Genomic DNA, 25,465 nt, shown 5'->3' with positions numbered 1-25,465 from the left:
TTTGAAATTTTTTATCATAATTTTTGTTTTAAAATACATGTCAGAGTAAAAAAAAAGAATAATTATTAAATTGTATTTAATTTTTACTTCTAAGTGTGGTAGAAATAATATATATATATATATATATATATATATATATGTATATATATATATATATATATATATATGTGTGTGTATATATATATATGTATATATATATATATATGTATATATATATATATATATATATATATATATATATATATATATATATATATATATTTTGAAATGTCTGTACATGTAGACAACTAACAGTGGCCATTTGGTGAACATGGAGTTATGGTTGGAATTAGAGGTGCTATAAAAAAAATGGATTCATGTGTATGCAATCCAATGCCGGAGCTGAAGATTTCAATGGCCAACCACTGCCAATGATCTGTCTGTTAATTTGTCAGTCTCCATCACTTATTATAAATACTACAAAAATGGTGACACTGTTGACAACGATCGCCTTATACATAAGCTACAAGATTATCAAAGTCTTTCACATGAGATGGTTGGACATTAAGCTAATAATTCATAAATGAAAGGGAAGTTTCAATTGCATTGCCTCAAATAATAATATCAGCTCATTAAACAAATCAACTTTAACAAATTTAGTTCAGTTCAACTAATAATTTTAGGTTTAAATAAAGATATCATTAATAACTAATCTTCCTCATGTTACTATACTTATTATTTTGGTTGAATTTACTTTTCCAACCACATGTTTTCAATAGTACTCAAACTAAAAATTTCGCTTAATGTTGTTGTCACTAAAGACATTAATATAAAAGTTATAAATTATTTTTATAGTTGAAAAAAACTTTACTTTTCATACAATAATTTTATCTAATTAGAACTATATGTTATTTGAAAAAAAGAAAATAGATGTAAACATGGATAGTATTAGAGAAAAGTTATTAATAGTTTGAAAAGAAACTTAGTGAGAACCACTTGCTAAAATTTGTTAAACATCACATGTTAGGTGCCCTATCAAATAGTTAACAACCACTAATGATGTGATTTGCGTAATGGGGTGGTAGATCAAAGGTCTAACTCATGCAAAAACTCATAATAAGCTTCCTCTTTCATGACCATCAATCGTTAATTAATCTCTTCATCCACACCATTAATGCCACACATAATAGACCTTATTTCTTGCATGCATGTGTCAAAATTTATACACATGTATATGCTGAAGGCTTTAATTAAGTTTTCTGTAATTAAGTATGTAATTTAGTTTTGTAATGATACAATTGAAGTAAGCTTGAGACTTTTGAATAAATTTCTTCGTACACACTCTTGAAAGAAGAAAATAAAAAAATAATTAAAGCTAATTAATTTGTTTATGTTTTTTAATATATATATATATATATATATATATATATTTAAACATATTACAAATTTTCTTTATGTATATCTAAAAGATGTTGATGTGTAGTGGTTTTGTCAATCCAAAACAACACAATGTTGATGCATTCGTTCATAGTAGTTTGTCAACCCAAAACTACATCATATTGGCATAAACATCTTGGCTAGCAGCAATACATATCTCAACCTTGTTATCCAAAGAAAAAGATTAGCATGATTAACAAAAGATTAAGACATAAGATATAAGATGTATTAGCAAAATTATAAAATGTCTAAGAAAGGTCACTACAAGAAAAGCCTGAATTACCGAGGGTGTATTTCCGAAGGCTTTGCGGCCGTCGGTAAATGTGATTTACCGAGGGTCAAAAAGTGAATCACCGACGGCCTTAATGAAATAACGTTACCGAAGGTCAAGAAGACCTTAGCGAGGGCTCTGTGGCCTTCGGTAAGAGCGTCCACCAATTAAACTCAGTAATTGGAGTTATTCGTGCAGCTCGTCCCCAATTTCATCAAACAGAACCCTCCCTCCCCTCTGTTGAGAACTACTGAAAATTTGGTTGTACTCCCTTTGCCTTCCTTTTGGCTTGCTATCGTTCATTCTCTTCCTATCCCTCTACCTATCTCTTCTGTTCGGTGGCATTGTGTGCCTAGGGTTCGTCGTGCCGTTGTGGGTGTTGCGGGTGGGGTGGTGGTTCTTGGTTGTGCGTGTAAGGGTTGTGCGACGGGTAGGGTGGTGATTCGTGGTCATTAGCGTGAGGAGGTCCTTGCAGTGAAGCCCAAGGTTGGCTGTTCGGTTGAGAGCTCCCGGTGTTGCTTGGCTTCCATTGAATTGGGTGTTCTGGAGTGCGAGGTAAGTTCTCTTTTTTAGAACGGTACATGAATAAATTGATTGCCTTGTTCTTCCCTACTTCTGTGCAATGTGTCCATGTAATTGGGTGTTTCCCTGTTCTTACCAATATGCGTAAGTTGTTTGCACTGTGGATATTTCTGCTTTAGTACCTTATATGTATCATGTGATAATTTCAATTGTTTGGCTTATACTTGGGTTTTGGGTTGAGACTGGGCAGGTTAGTACGTTCCATGTTTTCTTTTGAATTCCTATATGGCATTTTGTGTACTAGAAATTGTTCTGGTACTAAAGTCCTGTTAGTTTTGATTCCTCTTGATTTTGATTCCAGCTTGGAATAAGTTTTGGGATTTGTTTTTGTATTGCTGTAAGCATAGACGAAATTGGTAAATCAAGAGTATAAGAAAAATATGTCCTCAATAGGTTAAGTAATGAACATGTTAAATAGGAATGATTGTATGGACTGGAATAAGTTAAATTGAATGTGGTTAGGCTGTAAAGGAACATGATAACGCAGTAACTACATTATTGTTACTCTGTCGTACTCTATGTTAAGTAATGAACATGTGTATTAGCTAAGTGAGGGGTTCGATTCATGATAAATCAAGATTAACAGGGGTTTGATTAAATGAAATGGGGCTGTTTTGGGAAGTGGGATAAAACTGAATGAAGTCTTATAATTGTTTCTTTTGTGGTTGTCATTAACCAGTGGCTGCACTATTAAGTGAACATTAAAACAGGTTTAGTGATTACAACTTCCATCTTCAATTGTGCAGCCTCATTGTTCCTATCTTGTGTTTCCCTCCTCACTATTAAGTGCACTATTATTTGGCATAGAAATAGTAGATTCCAAAATTAGACCGTATAACAGCTAATAATGTGGCAAATTAAACAACTACACACCTCATTCTAAGTTATAATGATTCAAACAACTAGCTATCAATGTAAATGACTGTAGAAAGTGTAAATACACTAAACTAAGCTTGAAAACAACAAGTATAGGTTTCTGTGTTTAAAGTACTGCCCCTGTACCCATTCTAACATATTTTAAATGACTTTAAATTGATAATGAATGACCTAACAAGTATAGGTTTCTGTGTTTGGGCAAGTTGAGGTTGTTGATTGCTTATGAGTTGCTTATGACAACCTAGAACCTAATTGTCCCTCCTAGAATACATTAAAAGTCCTAAGAATGCAAAGTGTATTAAAGTACTAATTAAAACAGTAAACTAACTATGTAGACAAGTTTAAAACATAAAACAAAGTTAGAATTGAGGTGACAATTCAAAAATACAAATACAATCAAAATTTGACCATTGGGCACCTAAAATACAGTAGAATAGGGTAAATGTGTTAAGCATGAAGATGTTAAATCTGTAAAAGATACCTAAAACTACCTACACAAGTTGTAATGGACTAAAAATGACAAAGATAAGAGTGTAGAAGTGATTCCTAAGACAATTTCTAAAAATCACTACTTAAACCTCAAAAAAGGTGTACTGCAATTGCAAACTGCACTAAACTAGGAAAAGAAACTAGAAAGAAACTATCCTAACAAGTTTATAATGGTAAAACCTAGCTAATTAAGAACTCACTACAAAAAGTACCTAAAACTCAAATTATTACAACCTAGAATCTAAAAGTAGTACCTAGAATACACTAAAAGTGATAACAATGCAAAATGTATTAAAGTACTACTCAAAACAGTAAACTAACTATCTACACAACTTTGAAAAGATAAAAGAAAGATAAAAATGAAGTCTCAATTAAAAAATAACAACAAAAGCAAAATTGGACTACTTAAAACCTAAAAAAGTGTACTAAATAGGTGAGAAATTGGGAATTAATCTAAAGTAACCTAAGCGTGTCTATTATACACATCCTAACAACTGTAAAGTAGTGAAATAATGCTAGGAAAGTGGTCAAAAGCAAAGAATTCCCTAAACCTCAAATTTAGTGTTGTGGTTGATCAACATTTTCAAAAATTGAGTTATTACAGGTCCTTTTTCGTTCTGCTATGATTCTGTGATGTTTGGAAGTTTAAACAAGTCCAAATTGATGTATTAAAGCTGTTAGAAGCATTGATATGAAGTTAGAATGACCTGTATGCAATTTAGTATGTCAAACCATCATATTTGAGCCATTTTTGGAACTTGCAAGTGAATCTGAGTTGCAGTTCTGTTTTATGCCTAATTAGAATTCAAACAAGTGTATTTTGATGATTTAAAACTGTTAAAATGATTAGCAAAGTGTCAGAATGGCTTAGGCACAAAATCACTTCCAAAACCATCAATTTTGAGTCAATTTTAGGAAGTAGAAAGGTGATTTTAAGTAGCAGTTTGGTTTTGAGTTAAATTTGAGTTTTAACAAGTTTAAATTCACCAAACAAAGTTGTTGAAGTGGTGAAAAACAAAGAATAACCTAAAACTCAAAGTTTGAGTATTTAGATTATAAAAAGTGTACTTATAAGGTGAGAAATTGTCAATTCACCTAATATAGACTCATTTTAAGTAATGTCAACATCCTAACAAGTCTAAAGTAGTTTAATGAACCTAGGAAATTAGTCAAAAGCAAAGAATTAGGTAAAACTCAAAGTTTAAGTTGTTTGGACCTAAAAAAGTGGTTCCAAGTTAGTGAAATGCTACTGAAAATCAAGCCAAATTGCTACTTTTAGAGCTACTTCTTTGTCCAATTCAGCAACCCTTCCATTACCTAGTATGCTACCCCCTTGGAGCAAGAATTTTGGACCTTGGAAGCCTCACCAAAACGTCACAACACCATACCACACATTAAACCAGTCACATCAAAAATCTGCACTGCACCAGATTTTAAGTGGTGGCCCTTGTGTTGTCCAACTTGCAAAATTCTTCACTTTGAAAGTAATGAGTTGCAGCTGGAGCTTTGCCAACCATGAGTGGTGGCTGGACTTTCCTTCCCTATTCCTCTTCTTTCACACGTCCAACTCCATTCAGCCCTGAACTCATCTCCTTTTCTCTCTTAGCTCTTCCACTCCATAGAAGCCTTTCTTTTGAACGTGAGCTGCTGCCATGCTTCTCAAAGAAACCGTGAGCTTCCTTCTTCTTCCCAACTGGATGTGATGGTAGCTACAGCTGCTGGACATGTTTCCCCTCCTTCAAAGGCCGTGAGTGAAGCTTCTCTACGTGGCTAGACTGCTGCAAACTAGACCATGTAGGTAGCTGCAGCTGCTGGTGGAATTATCTTCACTTCATTCACGCTGCAAGTGGCTTCTCTTCACCTAAAACTCAAAGTTTGAGTATTTAGTACCTAAAAAGTGTACTTATAAGGTGACAAATTGTCATTTCACCTAATGTAGACTCATTCTAAGGTATGTGAACATCCTAACATGTCTAAACTAGTGGAATGAAGCTAGGAAACTTGTCAAAAGCAAAGAATTACCTAGCCAGCAAAGGTCAAAGTTGACAACATGTTATCTCACCCAAGTTGCTCATCTCATAAACATTGTTTCTTTCCTCCATCATGGGGTGCCAAAACATCACTTTCCTCCACTAAAACACCAGGACCAGCCTAAGACAAGATCAAAAGTGCTTAAAACTCACTTCTTTTAACAATGGTGACCCCTGTTCACCTGACTGAGTACCTGTGTTGGACTTTCTGTACAAAATCCAATTTTCTCTCGGGTAATCGTTTACAGTGTCCTTGTAATCGATTACAGTGTCAAAGAAGGTGTAAATTTGATTTCTAAGGCATAATTTGAAAGGTCTTTGAGTATAGATTCCAACAAAACAAGAATCAACTCATTTGGAGTTCGGTGGAGAAAGTTATGAGCAAAAGAACAAGCAAAGGTCAGAGTTGGCAAAAATATATGAAACGCTGACTTGAAACAATAAACTGTACCAACTCAAATGTCCAAAAATTACAAAATAGTAGTCATTGGAAAGATGTTTGAGTCTAGTTTCTAATAAAAAAAGAATCACATCATTTGGAGGTCGGTGGGAAAAGTTATCAGTAAAATAGCCAGCAAAGGTCAAAGTTGACAGCATGTTAACTCACTCAAGTTGCTCATCTCATAAACATTGTTTCTTTCCTCCATCATGGGGTGCCAAAACATCACTTTCCTCCATCATTGGGACATAATCACATCACTAACCTCCCTCTCCCACCACTGAAACACAAGGAACAGCCTAAGACAAGTGCAAAAGTGCCTAAAAGTCACTTTTTTTTCAATGGTGACCCCTGTTCACCTGACTGAGTACCTGTGTTGGACTTTCTGTACAAATTCCAATTTTCTCTCGGGTAATCGTTTACAGGGTTGGTGTAAACGATTACCAGACCCTTGACTGAGTACCCTCCATTATACTTTTTTTTTTTCAGCTATTTGGTAATTACCGAAGGCTTTTGGCCCTCGGTAATTACCGAAGGCTTTTGGCCCTCGGTAATTACCGAAGGCTTTTGGCCCTCGGTAATTACCGAAGGGCAGAAGCCCTCGGTAATGGTTAGCGACAAGGGATTTACCGAAGGATTTTTGGCCGTCGATAGGCCTTCGGTAAACATCCATTATCGACGACTTTTGGCAATTTCCGAGGGCTTATGGCCTTCGGTAATGCCCTACTTTTTTGTAGTGGGTATTTACTAAGGTGATATAGATCCAATTAGGTAAAAAATCATGAAACTACTGGTAAGGATTGAGAAATTCAGAGAAAGTGGGAAGACAGGTATATGCATCTGAGTGGATCGATCGGGTTTTAACGGTAGTATATAAAGGAACTTTTCAAAATTTCGTGCCACTCTCCTCTGCATGCACTACTTCTCTTTAAGTTTCTGAAATCTTCTTTTCTTCTCCTTCTCTCTAAAATTACTCACTGTTGGTTCATCTGATCGGTGATCAGAATCTCCATAGGCGTTCATGAGATCAAGAGTTTCCTTTTCCACCGATCAAAGTCTTGTTTAGAGCTGGTAAGTCTCGATTTCTTGAGCTCTTGTGAGATTTTGAAACATTTTGACACATGCAAGCCAAGTTTCTGGTTGCATGTGTTCATCAGCTTCTTCTTCCCATTTCTGATCACATTTCTGGTTTTTTGGTGGTCTATTCCCATAAATCAATGAACTGTAGGTGTTCATAGGAATTTCTGGTAGTGATCGAGTCTGCAGTTGTTAAGCTTCGGTTCGGTCAAAGAGGTAAGGGAAGCTAGTTAATTTAATTATGGTTTACTATGTATGAATATGTTGTTTGATGATTATGCATGTGTGTAAAAGTGAATGAATTGGTATTCGACATTGTTGGACGTATGCATGTGTGGATAATTTGATGTTGGCTTGATTTATGTGTATAGTCGAAACCTGTGAACGAGTTAGGTTTTCTGCATTATAGCGATCGGTCTGTTCTGTTAAGGAAGTGATTGGGAGAAATTGGTTATGGGATTCTTTTGATTGATGTTATTATGGTTTAGGTATATTTGGATATGTTTGAATTGATTTATAATTCGAAAGTGGAGGATTAGATATTGGCAAAGATATTCTGGTTTGGTTAAGTTAGGTATTGTTCATAATTCTGTAGAAGTTCTGCAGAATCATGTAGAATGTCGATTGGTTAGTGTTGACTGCTCGGTCTTGTTCTGTGCTCGGTTATTAACTGGAGTTGGTCTCCTCAGAGTCCTACCAGTTCATGATTGTTCGGCCTTAGAAGGGGGGGTTTCATAGCGTAATAACGGTCGTTCCTAGTAGTTCTTAGTCTTGTACTAGCGCTCGTTCTTGGTAGTGCTCGGTCTTGTACTAACACTCATTCTTGGTAGTGCTCAGTCTTGTACTAGCGCTCTTTCTTGGTAGTGCTCGGTCTTGTACTAGCGCTCGTTCTTGGTAGTGCTTGGTCTCATACTAACGCTCGCTCTTGGTAACGCTCGGTCTGGTACTAACAGTTATGCTAGTGTTAGCGTTAGGCTTAAGCCAATACTGTTCGGCGTAAGACCTAAGTGTTCGGTCTAAGCCAATAGTGTTCGGCCTAAGATATAAGTGTTCGGTATAAGATTCAAGCGTTCGGTTTAACTTTAGTATTCAGTTGTTTTAGTGTTTGGCCCTAAAACCGTGTTCAGCTCATGCTTGAGTCTTACTCTTAAATGATTGTTCGGTCATGTTCACATATTGAAAGTGTTTTGCCGTTCGGTCTTGTTCATAGGTTATGTTGATCTTTTCCGTTCGGTCGTGCTCAAGAATGGTGGTTGTTTTACTGTTCAGTTTGATTTTACTTAAATGTTATGGATGAGGAAGTATGTTGATATTGAAGTATGATATGATATTTTTAATGTAATGTGAAAGAGAATTCCAAGGAGGAATGCCTTAGTGGAGGTTTCAATGTGGTAAAAGTATGAATATGGGAAGCTCAGCTTTGGCGTTCATCCTGACATTCTAATGGTCACCAATTCTCAAGTAGAGAATGGTGAGACATGATGAGAATAGCTGGAGGCCCTAGCCTGGGCGGTATGTTTACCTTGACCTAAGGTGAGGGATAACGGGCTAACCTCGTGTGGCAGCTGAGGGTGTTTCCAGTTACTTCACCCACGAGTGCACGAACGACCATAGCTACATATTTATACTAGTCCGGACAGTTAGAATAAAGTGGTCAATTATAACACGATTGTATGATTTCTATATATGCATGATTGTATTATATGTGTGTCTGAATTGCATGTTAACATGGTTAATTAAATTACATTATCTTACCCTTATTTTTCTGTCTTGTCATGTTGTCCGTTCGGTCGTTTACGTCCTTGCAATGATCACCCTGTGGGTGTGAGTAGAGTGTGCAGAGGGTTCTCTGGAGCAGGTGCTGAGCGAGGAGTCTTCAACCCCTTAGGATAGGTCCGTTCGGTTGATACATATCTTGTATGACCGTTCGGTTGATACATATCTTGTATGACCGTTCGGTTTGTTCTTATGGTTTGTATCAGTGTAGGATTTTATAAGTTTTAAATTTATGGTTATTTTAGGATAATTGTAAGTTAATTTTATTTCCTATAACTATTCTATTTCATTGTATATATAAGTACTCTTAAATATAATTTACAGCTATATTTTTTTTGGATGTTACACTACTATAAATAATACTATTACGTATTTCTTTTAGTATTTTTTATTATTTTATGTATACATCTTACTTCAACATCAAAGTATTTTTGGAAGTACTCCACCCTCAAACATTGAAAAAATCTTACCCGAACAGATCTCGAAATATATCAGTGGGTCAAAGGATACATCTTAAATTTATAATAGATTGGAAGAATATCAACCATGTTTCTCGCAGAGACCTTGTATACAAATTTTAACCTACAAGAACAATTAACATTATTTATTTATTTATTATTTTTGTAAAATGCAAAAAAAAATTACTTCTATCATTTAAGATAAGGACATAATTAATTACAAAGAGTTAAAACAACTGTCCGTAAATTTTTCACATAACATAGTATATTATGTGCACAAATTTTAATATTTTGAGCTGAAATAAAACTTGAATACACTTTTTTACTCAATATTAAGTGAAACGTTGATAAGTAACTGATATAATTTTTTTAAGCTCTCCAAACGCGTCTTCAACCAAACTAGGTGAGATATCTTATTTTTTTAATTCTATTAATATTAATATTATATTTTAATAAAGTTAAATTCTAAATTAATGTAAAAGGATAATTTTTTCTTAAAAACTATAAAAACTACTTTTAACCTTTCATAATAATTAAATATTTTTTTATGTCAAATTATAGTTAGTACTAAAATAAATAAGATTATTTTTAGTTTAGTCAACGTTACTATTAAAATAAATATTAAATTATTCAAATTGACATTAATCATATTTGATTTTAATATTTATATTTAGGTTTAATTGGTTCTGTCTACTTGATATCTACTTTTAAAAAATTTCAATTTCGTCTCGAAATGGTTTAATATGCAGTAATCAAGTCATTCTCTGTTCACATTGTTTCAATCAATAACGTTGACTTATTGTATATGTTGACTTGGTAATTCTATGATGTGGTGCCATTTTTTTTTCTAACATGTAATATGTAGGGCACAATGATGTGGAAATTAGGAGTGCTTAGAAAAATAGAAAAGGAAATTGATACAATACTAAATTAGGGATTTACACAACTTTGAACATAAAGGAAATTGGAAATTCGATAAGAAAGAGGGGAAGAAAAATTAGGATTCAATTCCCAGCGAAGTGAAAGTGAAGAATGGGAGTTTCATTGACAGTGGAATGGGTTGGATTGAAGATCAAAGGTATGCTTGTGTTGAATGTATGTGATTGTGTGTCGTTTTAGGATTTTTGACATTGATGTGGTGTTTCACTAATTGCATAATTTAGGGTTAGAATTTTATATGTTTTTCATGATATGGAGGGAGAGGGTGATTGTGAAGATGAAGTTGATGGAGAGGGAGATTGTCATTGTCAAGAAGAAGTTAATGTGGAGGGAGATGGGCACTGTGAAGAAGTTATGGAGGGTCTAGCTGATGTTGCCCAGGAAGGAGAGGATCTGCTTGTGAGAAGGGGGACGGTGATTGTGAAGAAGACAATGGGTACAAAAGAATGCAATGTGCAGAGAAGAACTAGGGCAAACCTCAAACTTCAAAATTCACCATTAAAAGCACACCTCAACAACCCAATTTACACTGTGAATTTATAAATTGTTACACTTAGATCTTCTATTTTGCCACGTCACCACACAATTAACGTTGTATATGAAAAACTAACGGGGATGACTTGATTGATGCACATTAAATCATTAAAGGATGAAGTTGAAACTTTTTAAAAAATGGATATCAAGTACACACATTGCCCGAGAAGTGTATCAAATGACCAATTAAGCCATATATTTATTTAGGTTAATTAGCGTGGACGTGTTAATGTTAAGTTATATATTATGAATAATGTATGTTTAGAACAATGAATATGAATTGTGGATTATTTTTAATTTAAATGATTAGATTTAAAATTGACAAATCTCCTCATCACATTTTTTTCTTCCCCACTTCTATAAATCTTGTTATATTCATCTTCTTTGTTCATATTTATAAATCCTTTTACATTGATCTCTTTCATCCACACATATCTATCCAATTTTTTTTCTCTTCATCTCCTTCATTCACATTATTGGTCTCATCTCCTTCATCCACATTTCAAATGGAGTCACAATAAGGAAAATCATGACTAAGTTAAACAAGGATATATGTTAGTAACCCCATTAATAATTAATCATTACCAACAGATTAAAAGTCATCGATAAAAATCCATCGGTAATTTTATGATTTTCCTATTGTGATTGGTGTAGTTAAATAACTTCAAATTTTGAAATTTTTAGTTTCTGCTAATGTGGTGTTGATTGGTAACATAATGGCTAGGGATGGCCAAACACGTTATCTCGGCTGGTTTTGGCCTGTCCAAAATAGGCCGGACTGGCCCATCATAAAAGAATAGGCCAAAATTTCAACCTATCCTGCCATAGGATCTGTTGATAGGCTCGCCACCTAAGTTTTTTTTTAATTTTTATTTATAAAATTTGTTTGTATATATACTTATAAATATTATTTAAAACATATTTAATTATATAGATTTTTTATGCTTTGAATTGATTAATTAATATTTTTAATTGGATAAATTAAAATAATTATTACATTTGCATGTTAAATTACTCTATTATAACATACGATGAACATATACTATACGCGTAATGGATACGATGCATATTTGATTTGTCGATACGTTTATTTTGAAACAATAAGATATGATACATGATATATATGTATATTGAAAAGTGTACAATAATTCTTAATAATGTTATAAATATATGATTTTTATTGTGTGAATCAAAATTAAAATCATATATATTAAACATTGTCAACATAAAAAGTTATAAATTATTATCATCATATAAATATTATTGTTTGATAGATTAGATTATTTATTAATAAGCACATATAAAGTATTTTAAAGAATCGAACATGTATATGTGATCTAAATTGAAGTATCGTTGTATAATAAATTATAACTAATAATTGGAACTTAATTTGTAGATGTTAATTATTTAAATTATAATAGTATTACCTACTTACATTTTTACAAAAATATAATATAAAAAATTTAATCATTTTAATTATTTTTCTTTTCATATTTAATTAAAAAAATAAAAAATAGAAAACAAAATAGGTTAGCAAGCAAGGGGCCCACCAATTTGGCAGGCTAGGTGAGTCAGGCTAAAACGAACTGGTGAGTTGAAAATTCCAACTCAGTATGCCCTGTTTTAGCAAGTTAGCAGCTTAACTCGCGCCACAACCCATTTTGACACCCTAATGGTGGCACTGAACCCTAGCTTTAAAATCTCAAATTAGTGACATCTTCATGATAGGACATTGAGTGTTAATTTTTGCCATTGAGTACGCTCAAGTTAGAGTGCTCTAGTGGCCTTGACATTGAGTGCTCTCAAGTTAGAGATCCAGGGGTTGCTAATACTGAGCGCTAGTCTATGCCGTTGAGCGCTCCTTTGAAAATGACCCTCTATGAGCTTTAGAGTTGAGTTCACCTTCTGTTGTATGTTTTGATACATTGTCTATTGTATATTTAACTAGTTTTTGTGGTTGTAATGTTTTCTATTATTGTTATTCGTTGTTGTAATAGTGTATATAATTGATGTTGAAAAGGTTGTATTAGATATGAGTTTATGAAATTAAAAGGAATTCCATGGGAAAAATCCTATTGTTATCATTCACACTTATATATAGTAGAGTGTGTTATATGGTAAGAGTAGTATGAGGTCCTAGTCTGAAGGCAAGATAATGGTCTAGCACGTGAAGGAGATTAACCTCGTGAGTGGTAGAGTGAAACTCATTAGTAATGACTCTACAGAGCAATAGAAGCTTCCACAAGTGTTTGTCTTTAGTGATTTTGATGTTAATTTCGTTAATCCAAATATTGAGTCTAGTAATGTCTTTGATCTTGTGTCTACAAATGTGTAATGATATGATCATGTGATATAACTCTTTTATGCTTTATGTTATGTATTTCTTTTTTGTTTGCAATGATCATTATTTTTGGCATTAACATAAGATGTTTCAGGTTTAAATAGAAAAAAAAATAGTAGATGTAGTAGAGTATATGAATATAGGTTGTGTTCTTATTTTTTTTAGATGAATGTACTAATATAAATAGTAATATTATAGTTTTATCATATTTTGAGAAAATAGATAACTATAAAATGCAAATTTCATTTTACTCCAATGTTAAAGATTATGATGATATTATTAGTATTATAAAATACATTGCATCCTTCTCCATTGACCGCAATTATCTCTTTATACAATTTGTAAATATTCAAGAGAGTAGACATGTCTAATTTCTCATGTTGTTAGTAGAGTCTTAATCTTATGACATAAAGATCTTATGCAATTAATATTTATTGGCACTTTAATCAACTCACATTATATTTCCATAAAAAAAAAATATGACATATTTTAACTTTGGAGTGAAGTTATATTTTCATTTTCTTAAGGAACATAGAAAAAGGTTTCAGTTGACCCAAAATTGGACGAGGAAATCAAAAGCCAGGGTACCATAATACGATCTTAGTATTTGTACAATACATCAAGATAATACACATTACACCAGAGATTGAATAATGCATAAAAGAAGTGACTTTTTGGTGATTAAATTTGAATTAGGTTATTCAATAATACATTATGTGTTTGCTGGGAACATTTTTAGTGTCAATTTGTTAATGGCCGGCAACTAACAACCTAAGCATAAACTGGGAACAATTTAGGAATATAATGCGAATATTATCCATCAACTTCTAATCAGAATCTTTTGGTGCTTAGTTAGTTTTGGATTGGACCACACACTCTTTTCACTGCCTCCTTATTCTTTCAAAACCAATTTTCGTACCAAAATATAATATATATATATATATATATATATTATATATATATATATATATATATATATATATATATATTTGCATTTTTTTTTTGCAAGTGTCAAGTTACACCTATCAACTGCTCACCCAATACATATTTGGTAACCGTCATTAAATATATATAGTAAGGTTCATCAATTAAAAGAAAAGAAAGATAATATATTTGGATGCCCAAAATGGAATACAGCGTGAAAAATGAGAAAAACAAAAGTTCATTTATTATAATTGATAAGACGTTATACTTATTAGATTATGTGTGAAAAAAAAATTAAGTATTTTTTTCTTGAATTTTAATACGAAATTCAAATTTATTTTTGTTACAAAATACATTTTAATTTTTAAACTTTAAAAATAAACAAATCTAATTTTAACCAAATTATATTAAATTTTTTGATGTATCAAATGAAATTTTCAATTAAAATTGAAAACATACGAAACAATGTAAATAATTTAAATACTAATATAAAACGTGTTTGACACGTCAAAAAAATTTAAAGTAATTAGATTAAAATGACTATATCCATTAATTTTTAAAGTTTGAGATCAAAATTTATCAAANCCCTAATTTTTCCCGTGTTTTTTTCTTCTCACTATTTTTTCTTTATTTCTTGCAGACATCGTTGTCGATAACTGTGCCATCTGCCGGAACCACATCATGGATCTATGTAAGCGCGTTCTTTCAATCGAAAACTGTTTTTCAATTTGAAGCGATTCGTTCCGCTTTTGAATTTTTGGTCCCTGATTTCAGGCATCGAGTGCCAAGCCAACCAGGCCAGCGCAACTAGCGAAGAATGCACAGTGGCGTGGGGTATGTTTTTGATTCGCTCTAATTGCTGATTTGATTTGAAATAGGTTTTTAGAATGCTTGATATCCATCTGTCTGTTTTACCTTAGGGTTGAGGAAGGTAGATATGATTGTAGGAGTATTATAATTTAAAATTAAAATTGTTTGTACGTCCAATAGTTCTACCTAGCTTACTAGCCGAGCTAGGTCAGTTTAAATACACCTCCTCCTTCGATATCTTTTTCTAAGACGAACAATACCTCCAACGTAGTGATTGATCCTATCGGAACATTGGCCTTTTTTAAGGGAACAAAAACTCTCCTATCTCTTGATTGGGGACAGGGGCTTCATGTGTACCCCCAATAGTTCTAATAGTTCCATATAACTTAGAGTTAAGGTCAAAGTTTGTTTAAATACACTTTTCCCTTTTCGTCCTCCCATCCTCCGAGATGCCTTTTTGAAGCTCCAAAGTTGGATGTGATAATTGATTCAGATGTGATAATTGATCCTATCGATGTGAACTCAACAGATTTGAGGTCGGTACAAAATCGATAAAACATTCTTTGGTTGGAGTTCTTTAATATCTACTACAAGAAAATATGTTGGAAGTTTGTTCTTACTTAAGAGAGGGTAAGTTGATGCTGCTGTCATGTTCAAAGTGGGCGTATTATCATTAATATATGACAAATTAAAGCATATATAATTTGACTGAAGAATCAAAACCTTTATCTCAAAGCAAGGTTGTTATTGGGCCCTTGATCTTGAGGGAGGAGATAAAAGGTGTTTTTTACTCTAGGAGGGTGGACGCAAGCTAGTTTGAGTTAATGTTTTGATATTTCATTGTTTAACGTTACCAATTGAGACTGTATTTTGCGTATCTTGCGTTTATTATTTCCTCCCCATTTTATGTTTCGCCATCTATTAAACTGAAGCAAATTCAGTATCTTGCGTATACTATTGTACTACGACTATTAAATTTAGCGTTTATTTTCAATTTGACTGCTCAATCTTGTGGCACTTCCTTTGCCTCGTTCTGCTATGGCTATGAAGTGTACTAGATTAGATGTCCATCTTATCTAATTGGCAATCCTCTCACCTCTGACGCAAATGGTCACAAAAGTAAGCCATGAAAAATATGCTTATTTATAGGCAAAATGAATTAGAATTTGCTTAAGAAACATTAAAAGTAGTGTTTCCATCATATTTGTCCTAGCAGTTTATGATTTGAATAGGAAATAACCTTTTTTTTTTTATTTCAAGAACAATCATATTGATATTGCGTAGCCCATAAGTTCAACAGTAAACATCTAACCAATGGGATATGTTGCTCTGCACTTTAGAACTAATGGAGATACTGGCAGTTATTGCCAAACACATCATATATTGTATTTTGGTTATATTTAAGGTTTCTGTACCTTATATTTTTTTAGGAGTATAGAGATCATGGATTTTTATATGCTCAGTACGACTCTATGAGACAATCACCATGAGTTGTCCTGCAAGAATGTGGCCACACCTTTTTATTCAAGTTCTTGCAGCTTCTAAATTAATCGTACTTTCTTGACCCTTGGAATTGTGGTTTATAAGAGTCAGACATGTGAATTATTATGATTATGATGACCTTCAGGCTTTTGGGTACGAAGGAGGAAACGGAAAGGGTTCCTATTAAAGAAAAGAAAGGAAGTGAGAGAAGTGAAGGAGTTACCAAGGGATGCTTCCATTCCATTGTTTGGTTCCATCATGAAAAAAATGGAAATACGTGTTAATAACATTGAGATGGACAAAATAATGTTGGACCCTTCATTTTTGTGGGACAAAATATACTTTGTCTCCAGTAACGTTTTGGTATTTCTAGATTATCGCAATGTTGTAAACTCTTTACCTTTTTTTTTAATTTTGGAATAATCATGTGTAGGTTATTTCTTCGTGTCATGAGTAAAAATGTTGTGCTATTTCAGTTTAGCTGGGACTTAAAAGAATAGTAATGTGGGCTTCTATGTTTGTTAGTATTTTTCTAGTTTGCACTGAATTACTCAAACTGCTACTTTATACAGGCGTTTGTAACCATGCTTTTCACTTCCACTGCATTAGTCGATGGCTCAAGACTCGTCAAGTTTGTCCTCTAGGTATGCAGACGTGGATCCTTCATCCTCCTTTATAGATTAAGAAGTGCACTTCTAACTTGTGTTTTTGTACCTGTACAGATAACAGTGAGTGGGAGTTTCAGAAATACGGGCACTAGAACTCCGACGCGGTTGAGATCTCCTTGGACATTTGTACTGTCTATCCGATATTTTTAATATTACAACTCTCTTTTTTTATTTTGCTTGTCTACTGAATTTATTATGTTCAAGGAATCAGTTTGCCAGATGGAGTTTAATATACACAGATGGTTTATGTAAAGTTTATTTTAATGTTTTGATTTTATCTATTTCATCGGCTTCGTATCAGTTGTTTCAACTAGTTGTGTTTACGAGCCGTATGAGTTGGTTAATTTTTCTTGATAATGGTCTCATTTGAGCACATTGCTATCGTTACATTTCATTGCACATTTTCTCATTTGGTTGACTGTCGGTGTTTTACATTTCAGTATGGTGTGGCCATGCATTATTATGTCAGTATGGCTCAGTATCTAGGGTGTGCTTTTTCATTTATCTCATGCAATGCGACCTTTCTTTCTCACTGATAAGAAAAAAAATGTTTGTTGTACTTGTGGCCTAGTGTGGTATCAAATTGTTTAATTTTGTAAACAGTATATATTAATAAAGAACGAATGAAAAATGAGAAAATAAATTATTAGAACACGCAGGGGCATAATTTGGACTGAAATTATTTAATGTGGGTCCATTTCTTCTGATTTTAAAAGTAAATTAAATATATGCAACGAAGCCAAATCATAATGTTTGCCTTTCTCGGGCGGTGACGCTAAGTTGAGGCTGAAATTTCCCCAGAAAATTGGGAATTATAAAATAAATCTAATTATTAGGTAGTGATATTTGTTTATTTTAAACAACTGATATAAGAACCACTTTAACCACTTTTTTAATGATGTTACTTTAAATATGAAATAGTTGTCAAAAGTGATTACTCTTTCCGTGTTTAGGGTGATGTTATACTAATTTATTTGATTAGCCTACTAGTTAATCTAGTTTATTGTAGTGTATTAAAATAGTTTGTTTTAAAAGTTTAGTTCATTCCAATTTTTAATAGTTTGATACATTTTTTATTATTTTCAACTTTTTCTTTTATTTTAGATAGATAATTAATTATTAATAGTTTTATTAATTAATGGATTAATTTTTGAATTTTAAAATATTTTGTAGTACAAAAGAATATGAAATATCTATACCAACTTAGGAAGTTTTATACTTGATATTCTAAACATAATATTGTCGTACATGGCCACATAATTAGTCGCAGTTCCAAAGTACAGCTATACAGTTGGACACCTCTTACACATTGCGAATCTCCGAATCTTGTAGTATTATAGCTACCAGATTCGTTAGGTCCCCTGTCCATCTTTGTGCTCGTCCATATATATATATATATATATATATAATATATATATATATATATATATATATGATCATTTATTTTACAAAGATTAAACAAAATATTTACGCATTTCAATGGTTATTATATAACTAAATATAGCTTAGTTGCTTGACCAAATTTTAGCTAATTTTGTGCATAAATAAAAAACTTTTAAGTTCGACCTAAAAGAGAAAAGAAAAGAAAATGCCTTCCAAAACGCGGATAAAATTGTGTTTCGAAGTTTCACATTTTCTTTTGTAGTTGATTGTTGAGCCATTAGTAAGACAAATATTATAGTTCAAATTGTAGAGTTGATTCTAGATTATATATATATACATATATATATATATATATATATATAGTGCTGTCAAAATGGATTGAAACCCGTGAGTCAACCTGGTTCACCACGGGTTTGAGCCAGGTTGGATTGAAAAAAATGCAAAATTTTTTATGTGAGCCAATTTTGACCCGGCTTACTAAGAACCCGGCTCACACGGGTTGAACCCGTGGTGGGTCGGGTTGGCTCACCAACCTACCTATTTTTTTAATTAAATTAATTATTCAAATCCTATTTTTTTATTGAAATCAAATTAATTAAATTAATTATTCAAAATGCACAACCTTTACTTAGCAATAGAGCATTTTGCGTTGCTGTCTTTCCAAAAGTTCTCATTCGCAAATAAAACCCTAAGATTATAGATTGGATAATATTACAGATGGAGATAAAGAAGAAGATGTTTCAAGAGACCATAATACTGTGGATTTATCCATTCAGGACTCCAATTTAATAGATGGATAATATTATAGATTGAATAATTCGAGAATATATCATTTGTTTTATCTTGTTTTTACACCTATCTACAAGCATGACAATTTTATCTTGTGCTATATATTTTTGTTAACGTCTATATGTAGTTTCTTATATGTCTCACTAAACTAAATTGGCAAAACTTTACGCTTGATAGCTTAGAATATATATAACAATATATTTCTTTTGTTTCATTTTCTTTTATATCAATTGGTTCAATTATTATTGTTTCAATTTGATCGATCAAAGTAACATGTTATAAGAATCTGAGAAGAAGAAGGTGAAAAAAAAGTTAATTAAGTGAGTCAATGAGCCAACCCGTTTAACCCACCAATCCGTGGTGAGTCGGATCGGGTTCGAATTTTTTTGACTCGCTAATAAATGAGCCAGGTTGGATTGACTCACTAAGTGGTCAACCCGTGGTGGGTCGGTTCGGGCCGGGTTACCCGTTTTGACAGCTCTATAATATATATAATACAGAAGAAGTCGTGTATTTTTTTTCTTTATATATAAAGACATAATATGAATTTTTTTTATCTGCGTAAAAAAGAAATCTCTATAGAATCATTTGTCTTATCCCACTTTATTTTTAAGTACAAATTTTCTTCAATTAATGGTTGTTACAAATGTTTAACCAATCTTGTTAACACTTTGTATTAATTATATGATATAAAATATATCAAACTATGCTGATGGCCAAATTTTAAACTATAAAGATTTAGTACCCATACCTTGCATAGGATATAGTGTTCTTTGAACCTATTGATTAAAAATTACAGTTTGATAAGCATCAACCCATAAGAATTTGGGTAGAGAATCAGTCCAAGAAAAAGTGCAACTAATATCAGTAATAGTTTATGTTTGTGCTTAATGTCTTCATGTTGTCTTGTTGTGGTGTAAAATCATAGAAGCGGAAAAAGACAATTATGTACCTTCTCCATCATTTTATTTTGGTTTATAGCTGGAATATATTAAGGACTATTGTTTTTAACAAGGCACTAATTGTGAAACTCAAATTTTAATTAATAATAATGTTAGAGATAAGGAGAGTATATAAGTTTTTCAATCTTATAATCATGTTTTTAAACATTTGTAGATGATTTACAATTGCAAACAAACATACATGAAAAAATATTTAAACTTAATTCAACTTATAAGATCGGTTTTTAACACTATTTATATATTCTATTTTAATGATATAATTAATGTGTTGGAAATTCAAACATATTTATGTTTCTTTCTTTTCTTATATACTATTCAAATTTCTTATTTATATTCAATGTGATACTTTTAATTCATACTTGAATTTCTAACTATCTTTTATACACTTATGAGTTCAATTTTATCATTGATTTATATCATAGAACATATTTGTCTTATCTCTTTATTTTAACACACTTCCACCAATCCAAATTATGATTGGATCTTTACCAAAAGAGGATATATTTGTCTCAACTTGAGCAAGAAACCAAGACAAATCATCAACTCTAATATCATTGTTAGCTTTCTTTTATTATATGATAGATTAAGAAATTAATCACCTTTGATGTATACGTTTTTCATAAAAGACTTGACACCACATCTAATATAAAATCTTAAAACTCAATGTATAAGAGTCTTGTTTTTCTTATATATCATTTAACCTTTTCATTTTTTACTTAATATGAGACTTTCAATTAATGCTTGAATTCTTAAAGGTCTTCTCCACAAGTGTGAGTTGGATTTTATTATTTTTTTACCACAAAATTACATACTTGCCACACTTTTCAACACATTTTCACTGACCTTAACTATGATTGAATCTCTTATCATAATTAGCATACTTGTCTTCGCTTAAGTCGAACATCAAGACAAACTATCAATTTTAATAAAACAATAGAATTTTCTTTTATTGCGATAGATTAAGGAGATTGACCACCTTTGAGGTATGAGTTGTTCGTAAACCTTACACCACATAATCTAACATAAAATCTTATGGCTTAATGTTTATGGCTCTTCCTTTTTCTTGTATTTAACTTTTTTTTTATTTTTACTCAAGGTAAGACTCTCAACTCATACTTGGATAACAATCTTCCCCACAAATGAGTTGGATTTTGAGTGGTTTCTAACATCCCTTCCTTTTATTTCAACACACTTCTACTAACTCTAATGTGATCCAGTCTTACTACAATGAGACATATTTGTCTTTGTCTAAACTAAGAACCAAAACAAATCATCAACTTTGATAACACTATTAAAATTCTTTACTAGATCAGGCTGGAAAAATTTACTATCAATGATATATGAGTTACCTATATAAAAAACCTAACATCATTTTCAACCTAAAATCTTAAGACTTAATATTTATAGATCTTATTTTTCTTTCATACCACTCAATTTGTTCATTTATCTTCAATTTGAAAACTTTTTCAACTCACACTTAAATTCTTAATATAATATGGAATCTTCACAAAATAATTTCAAATACTTAAAAATAACAAGTATAAAATAATCAATTTTTTAAATAAAATTTTAAATTCGATACAAAAGTAATAATAATAAAATCATATAAACGGTCATTGTTACATATTAATTACCCAATAAAATCAACCGATACTATGAACTAACCAAATAGCAATCTTTAACTTCATTTAAAAACTAAGACGAATATTCGTTTCTAATACTACTAATGACTAAAAGAAAAATCAAAACATTATGAGATTTACGTTAAAAAAAAAAAACTTGACACCATATACAGTAAAATATCTTCAAATAATAGACCCATAAGTTTTTCCTTTACAAAAATACTCAACTGTCTTTTTGTACTTAATAAACTCTTACTTAAAAATATATTTACCATATTGATATATTCAGTTTTTTTTTCTTTGACTTTGATCCATACTTTTCTTTTTCATTACATCATTTGTCACACTAATTTATTTTTCCCCTTCTATTTTATTATTTATGTTTCAACGAAAATAGGAGCAATAACGTCCCCATAGCACTCCTGAGGAGAAAAATGGAAAACAGCATGCTTTCGAACAGCAAAGGTCAACTGTTTCTCTATCTGCAATTTGTTTTCTTTTGTTTTTGTGTTTTTCTTCTCTCCTCTTTCTATCTTTCTATGTTTGGTTTTCAGTTAGAGTTTCAACTGTTACTTTAACTTCTTAAACACCCTCTGTCCCACCTCAAGAATCTACGGTATGCATCTCTTCTCTTTTTCTCCATTCTTCACTCTAACTTTCGGTTATCTTTCTACCAAACCTCTCCTCAACCTCTCACCAAACATTATTATTAAAACTATTCACTTGCATTAGGAAAATACCAAATTAAAATTAAATTTAGGGTAGGGGAATCTCGCATATTAAGTCGGTTAAATTCCTCAATTTTTTATTTTATATTCATCACTAATTATATGTTCATATACAGTTATGAGAATGCATTTATAACATGTTTACTTTTTCATGTTTAATAATGCACTTTCCATGTATCACAGTTTTATATTGTATTGTATAAATCGACTGGTCACCACAACCTCAAAGTGAATTATTGGTCAATCTTTCGAAACTTTCTAAACAACATAGATCAATCGGTTACTATTGACATCAGTGATCGATCAATATCTCATATATTAAGAAAATTTCAAGATAATTAGTAAGGTAAAATATGTTTATAAGACATTGAATTGTGATTGGGTCAGTCCTAAATAAAAGTTAATTTCAGAACCTATAAATACAGAGACAAGATAAGGAAGTAGGTATTATATTTATTGGATATTTAAGACTTAACTGTGATAATCAATTGTATAACTGAAAACTGGCTTGAGTATCAGAGTAAGAATATCTTTAATAGATATATACCCACTCAGATTTAGACTTTACTAAAGAAAATTTAACAAAATATTAGAAAAGGAAAAATAAACTGAACAAAGTGAATTGATTTAAAATATGAAGGTATAATTTTCAACCATACTAACCGAAACATATATCATCAACAATGCTAATATAAACTATTCATAAATAAACTTTGAATGTAAGTGAATTTTAAGTTTAATTTAATTTTATAAATTCATATAATATAAAATAATTTCACATTTTCAATAATATAAATAATTTCTTTTATTATTTTAATTTGTAGTGAAAAATAATTTCTTTTATTATTTTAAAAGATAGAGAAATAAAGAAAATATGAAAGGGAGTATTGATATTGATATTCTACTCATAATTGTTCTTATTATAAGTTGTATATAATGATTACTATTATTATTATTATTGTGGAGCTCTATATAGTATATATGGTGGTGTTGTTAGAGTTTGACTAATGGATCATTCTCTGAATTGTTCATCAAGGGGCATAGTTGGTGGAAGCAGAAAACCAAGCGGTTCTGATGGAGAAAGTGGATGGACATCTTACTTTGAAGACTTCTCAAAAGGCATAGAACCCAGTTATTGTTCCAGTTTGGATGGTTCATCTTTGCTCTCAGATGCTGCTTCTTCTGCTGCATGGAAATTTTCTCACCACAATCATCATCATCATCATCATCTTCTTTCTTCTCCCTCTTTCAAGGCCCCAAATCCACCCAAAAAGTTGACCTTCAAGAAAGCAAGAGCCAAACAGATATCAGAAGATGACCCTTTGGAAGACACTGCTAGCTCTCCTGTCAATAGTCCCAAGGTATGATTTTTATCATCTTTTTTTTATAATAATCCGAGTTATAAGGATGACATGCTGAATTTGACAAGAGGGTTGAAGAAAAAAAAAAAAAAATGATTTTTATTTTTCTTTTCCTTTCTCACTTCACCAATGATATATGCCTTTTCTTGTAATATCTTTACTGATTACTGTCTGAAGGTGAGAGACTTGAATCCAGCTGAAATGAGTTCTAGAAAAGATGATGATGATGAACTGGTAAACCTGGATTAATATATATAATGCTTTTTTGATGATGATTTAAGGGAGAAGAGTGAGTTTTTGCTGACAAATTGTATGTATGGTTTGATGATGATGATTGCGTAGGGTAAGGGGTTGAAATCATCAGAGCATTATTCAGATAAGAAGAGAGATGATAAATTAAAGTATAATGGAAAGAATGGTGATTGCACAGAGTTGAAGAAAAGGGGATTATGCCTGGTTCCTTTGTCTTTGTTGGTTAATTATTTGGGGTGACTGATACTTTTGTCTATATACTTTCTCTCTCTTTATCTGTCCCTCTCCTTGTCTCCTTTTCTTTGTGTTCTTCTATGTAGCTCAAGTTCTTCAATTGTATATTAAAGAGCTTCATCACTCACTGTGATGTATAATCTCTATCTCACTATATATCTGTATATTCTTTCATCCTATATTGTTAGCAATTTCATAAACTTTTGTTCTTCAAAGGAAACTTAATTTACTATACTGTTTCACTTTTCTTACTTCATCATGATTCATTAATATTTGTCACGGTCAGACTTTAATTAACAAAGAAAATGTGGATTTTGATAAATAATATTCATGCTGGTTATTTGTAATGAGGACAGGTAGAAAGAAACAAATAATAGGTATATAGTTAAGAGTTGAATGAATCAGGTGGATTGGTCAATATTTAACTTCAAATTAAATGAATTGTAACAATTACCATGAAATTTGATTGTATTACGTGAGATTTTGATTTTTTTTTATAATATATTTTTGGTGGTTTTTAGATTTAGGTAATATTATGATAATTTTTTTTGTCTTCAATTTAATTTTTTATAAATTGACTTATAAAGTAAAAAAGAAAATTATTTATATAAATTTTGAATTTGTTTTCTAAGAGTGAATTTTATATCTAACTCCGTCGTAAAGGTTATGATAATATAATACACAGAACAAAAAAACATTTTTGATAGAATAGATTCTAAATCTTAATTCTAATATTATGCTAAAAGTGAATATTAAACTTAATTTAATTTTATAAAACCAATTTATAAAATAAAATTTATATTTATTTATATATTTAAATTGATGTTATTTTAGTTGAATAAAAACTTTCATTCTTTTTCCAACAACTACAAGCATTAGTTATTTTTTATTTGGGTAAGAAATATTTTTCCTCAGTTATGTCAAATTTGTTTAATATTTTGTATTATACTGTTGGTAAGAAAAAAATTGCTTAGTGCAGATATTTGTGTGAACACCTGTTTGAATTATAGTTAATTATGGTT

The 25,465-nt window shown here is 31.4% G+C and overlaps 2 protein-coding genes across 2 annotated transcripts; both read left to right on the top strand.

Moving 5' to 3' along the window:
• Positions 1-10,605: 10,605 nt before the first annotated feature.
• Positions 10,606-17,499, top strand: LOC148197148 (uncharacterized). Its single transcript, XM_088093616.1, has 5 exons — positions 10,606-10,789; positions 14,745-14,843; positions 14,927-14,986; positions 17,017-17,088; positions 17,167-17,499. The coding sequence occupies exons 1-5, from the start codon at positions 10,606-10,608 to the stop codon at positions 17,202-17,204; spliced, it is 453 nt and encodes a 150-aa protein (XP_087949742.1). The 3' UTR covers positions 17,205-17,499.
• Positions 17,500-23,564: 6,065 nt separating this feature from the next.
• On the top strand, positions 23,565-24,668 carry LOC148197147 (vascular-related unknown protein 1-like). The gene is made up of 3 exons (XM_088093331.1): positions 23,565-23,957; positions 24,135-24,191; positions 24,300-24,668. Exons 1-3 carry the CDS (start codon positions 23,604-23,606, stop codon positions 24,447-24,449), a joined length of 561 nt encoding a protein of 186 aa, XP_087949457.1. The 5' UTR covers positions 23,565-23,603; the 3' UTR covers positions 24,450-24,668.
• Positions 24,669-25,465: the final 797 nt, after the last annotated feature.

This window comes from Vigna umbellata, chromosome 6 (assembly GCF_029865625.1).
Source record: "Vigna umbellata cultivar VRB3 chromosome 6, Vumbellata_1.0, whole genome shotgun sequence".
Classification (NCBI taxonomy): Eukaryota; Viridiplantae; Streptophyta; class Magnoliopsida; order Fabales; family Fabaceae; genus Vigna; species Vigna umbellata.
Note: the sequence above shows the minus strand (reverse complement) of the source record. Positions and strands in the feature narration are given on the sequence as shown.

What these genes read in the sequence shown, in the direction of transcription:
- LOC148197148 (XM_088093616.1), top strand. Translation starts at nt 10,606, where the DNA reads ATGGAGGGAGAGGGTGATTGTGAAGATGAAGTTGATGGAGAGGGAGAT. An exon ending in AGAATGCACAGTGGCGTGGG is followed by an intron (nt 14,987 to 17,016) that starts GTATGTTTTTGA and finishes TACTTTATACAG; the next exon opens with GCGTTTGTAACCATGCTTTT. An exon ending in TCGTCAAGTTTGTCCTCTAG is followed by an intron (nt 17,089 to 17,166) that starts GTATGCAGACGT and finishes GTACCTGTACAG; the next exon opens with ATAACAGTGAGTGGGAGTTT.
- LOC148197147 (XM_088093331.1), top strand. Translation starts at nt 23,604, where the DNA reads ATGGATCATTCTCTGAATTGTTCATCAAGGGGCATAGTTGGTGGAAGC. An exon ending in CTCCTGTCAATAGTCCCAAG is followed by an intron (nt 23,958 to 24,134) that starts GTATGATTTTTA and finishes TACTGTCTGAAG; the next exon opens with GTGAGAGACTTGAATCCAGC. An exon ending in AAGATGATGATGATGAACTG is followed by an intron (nt 24,192 to 24,299) that starts GTAAACCTGGAT and finishes ATGATTGCGTAG; the next exon opens with GGTAAGGGGTTGAAATCATC.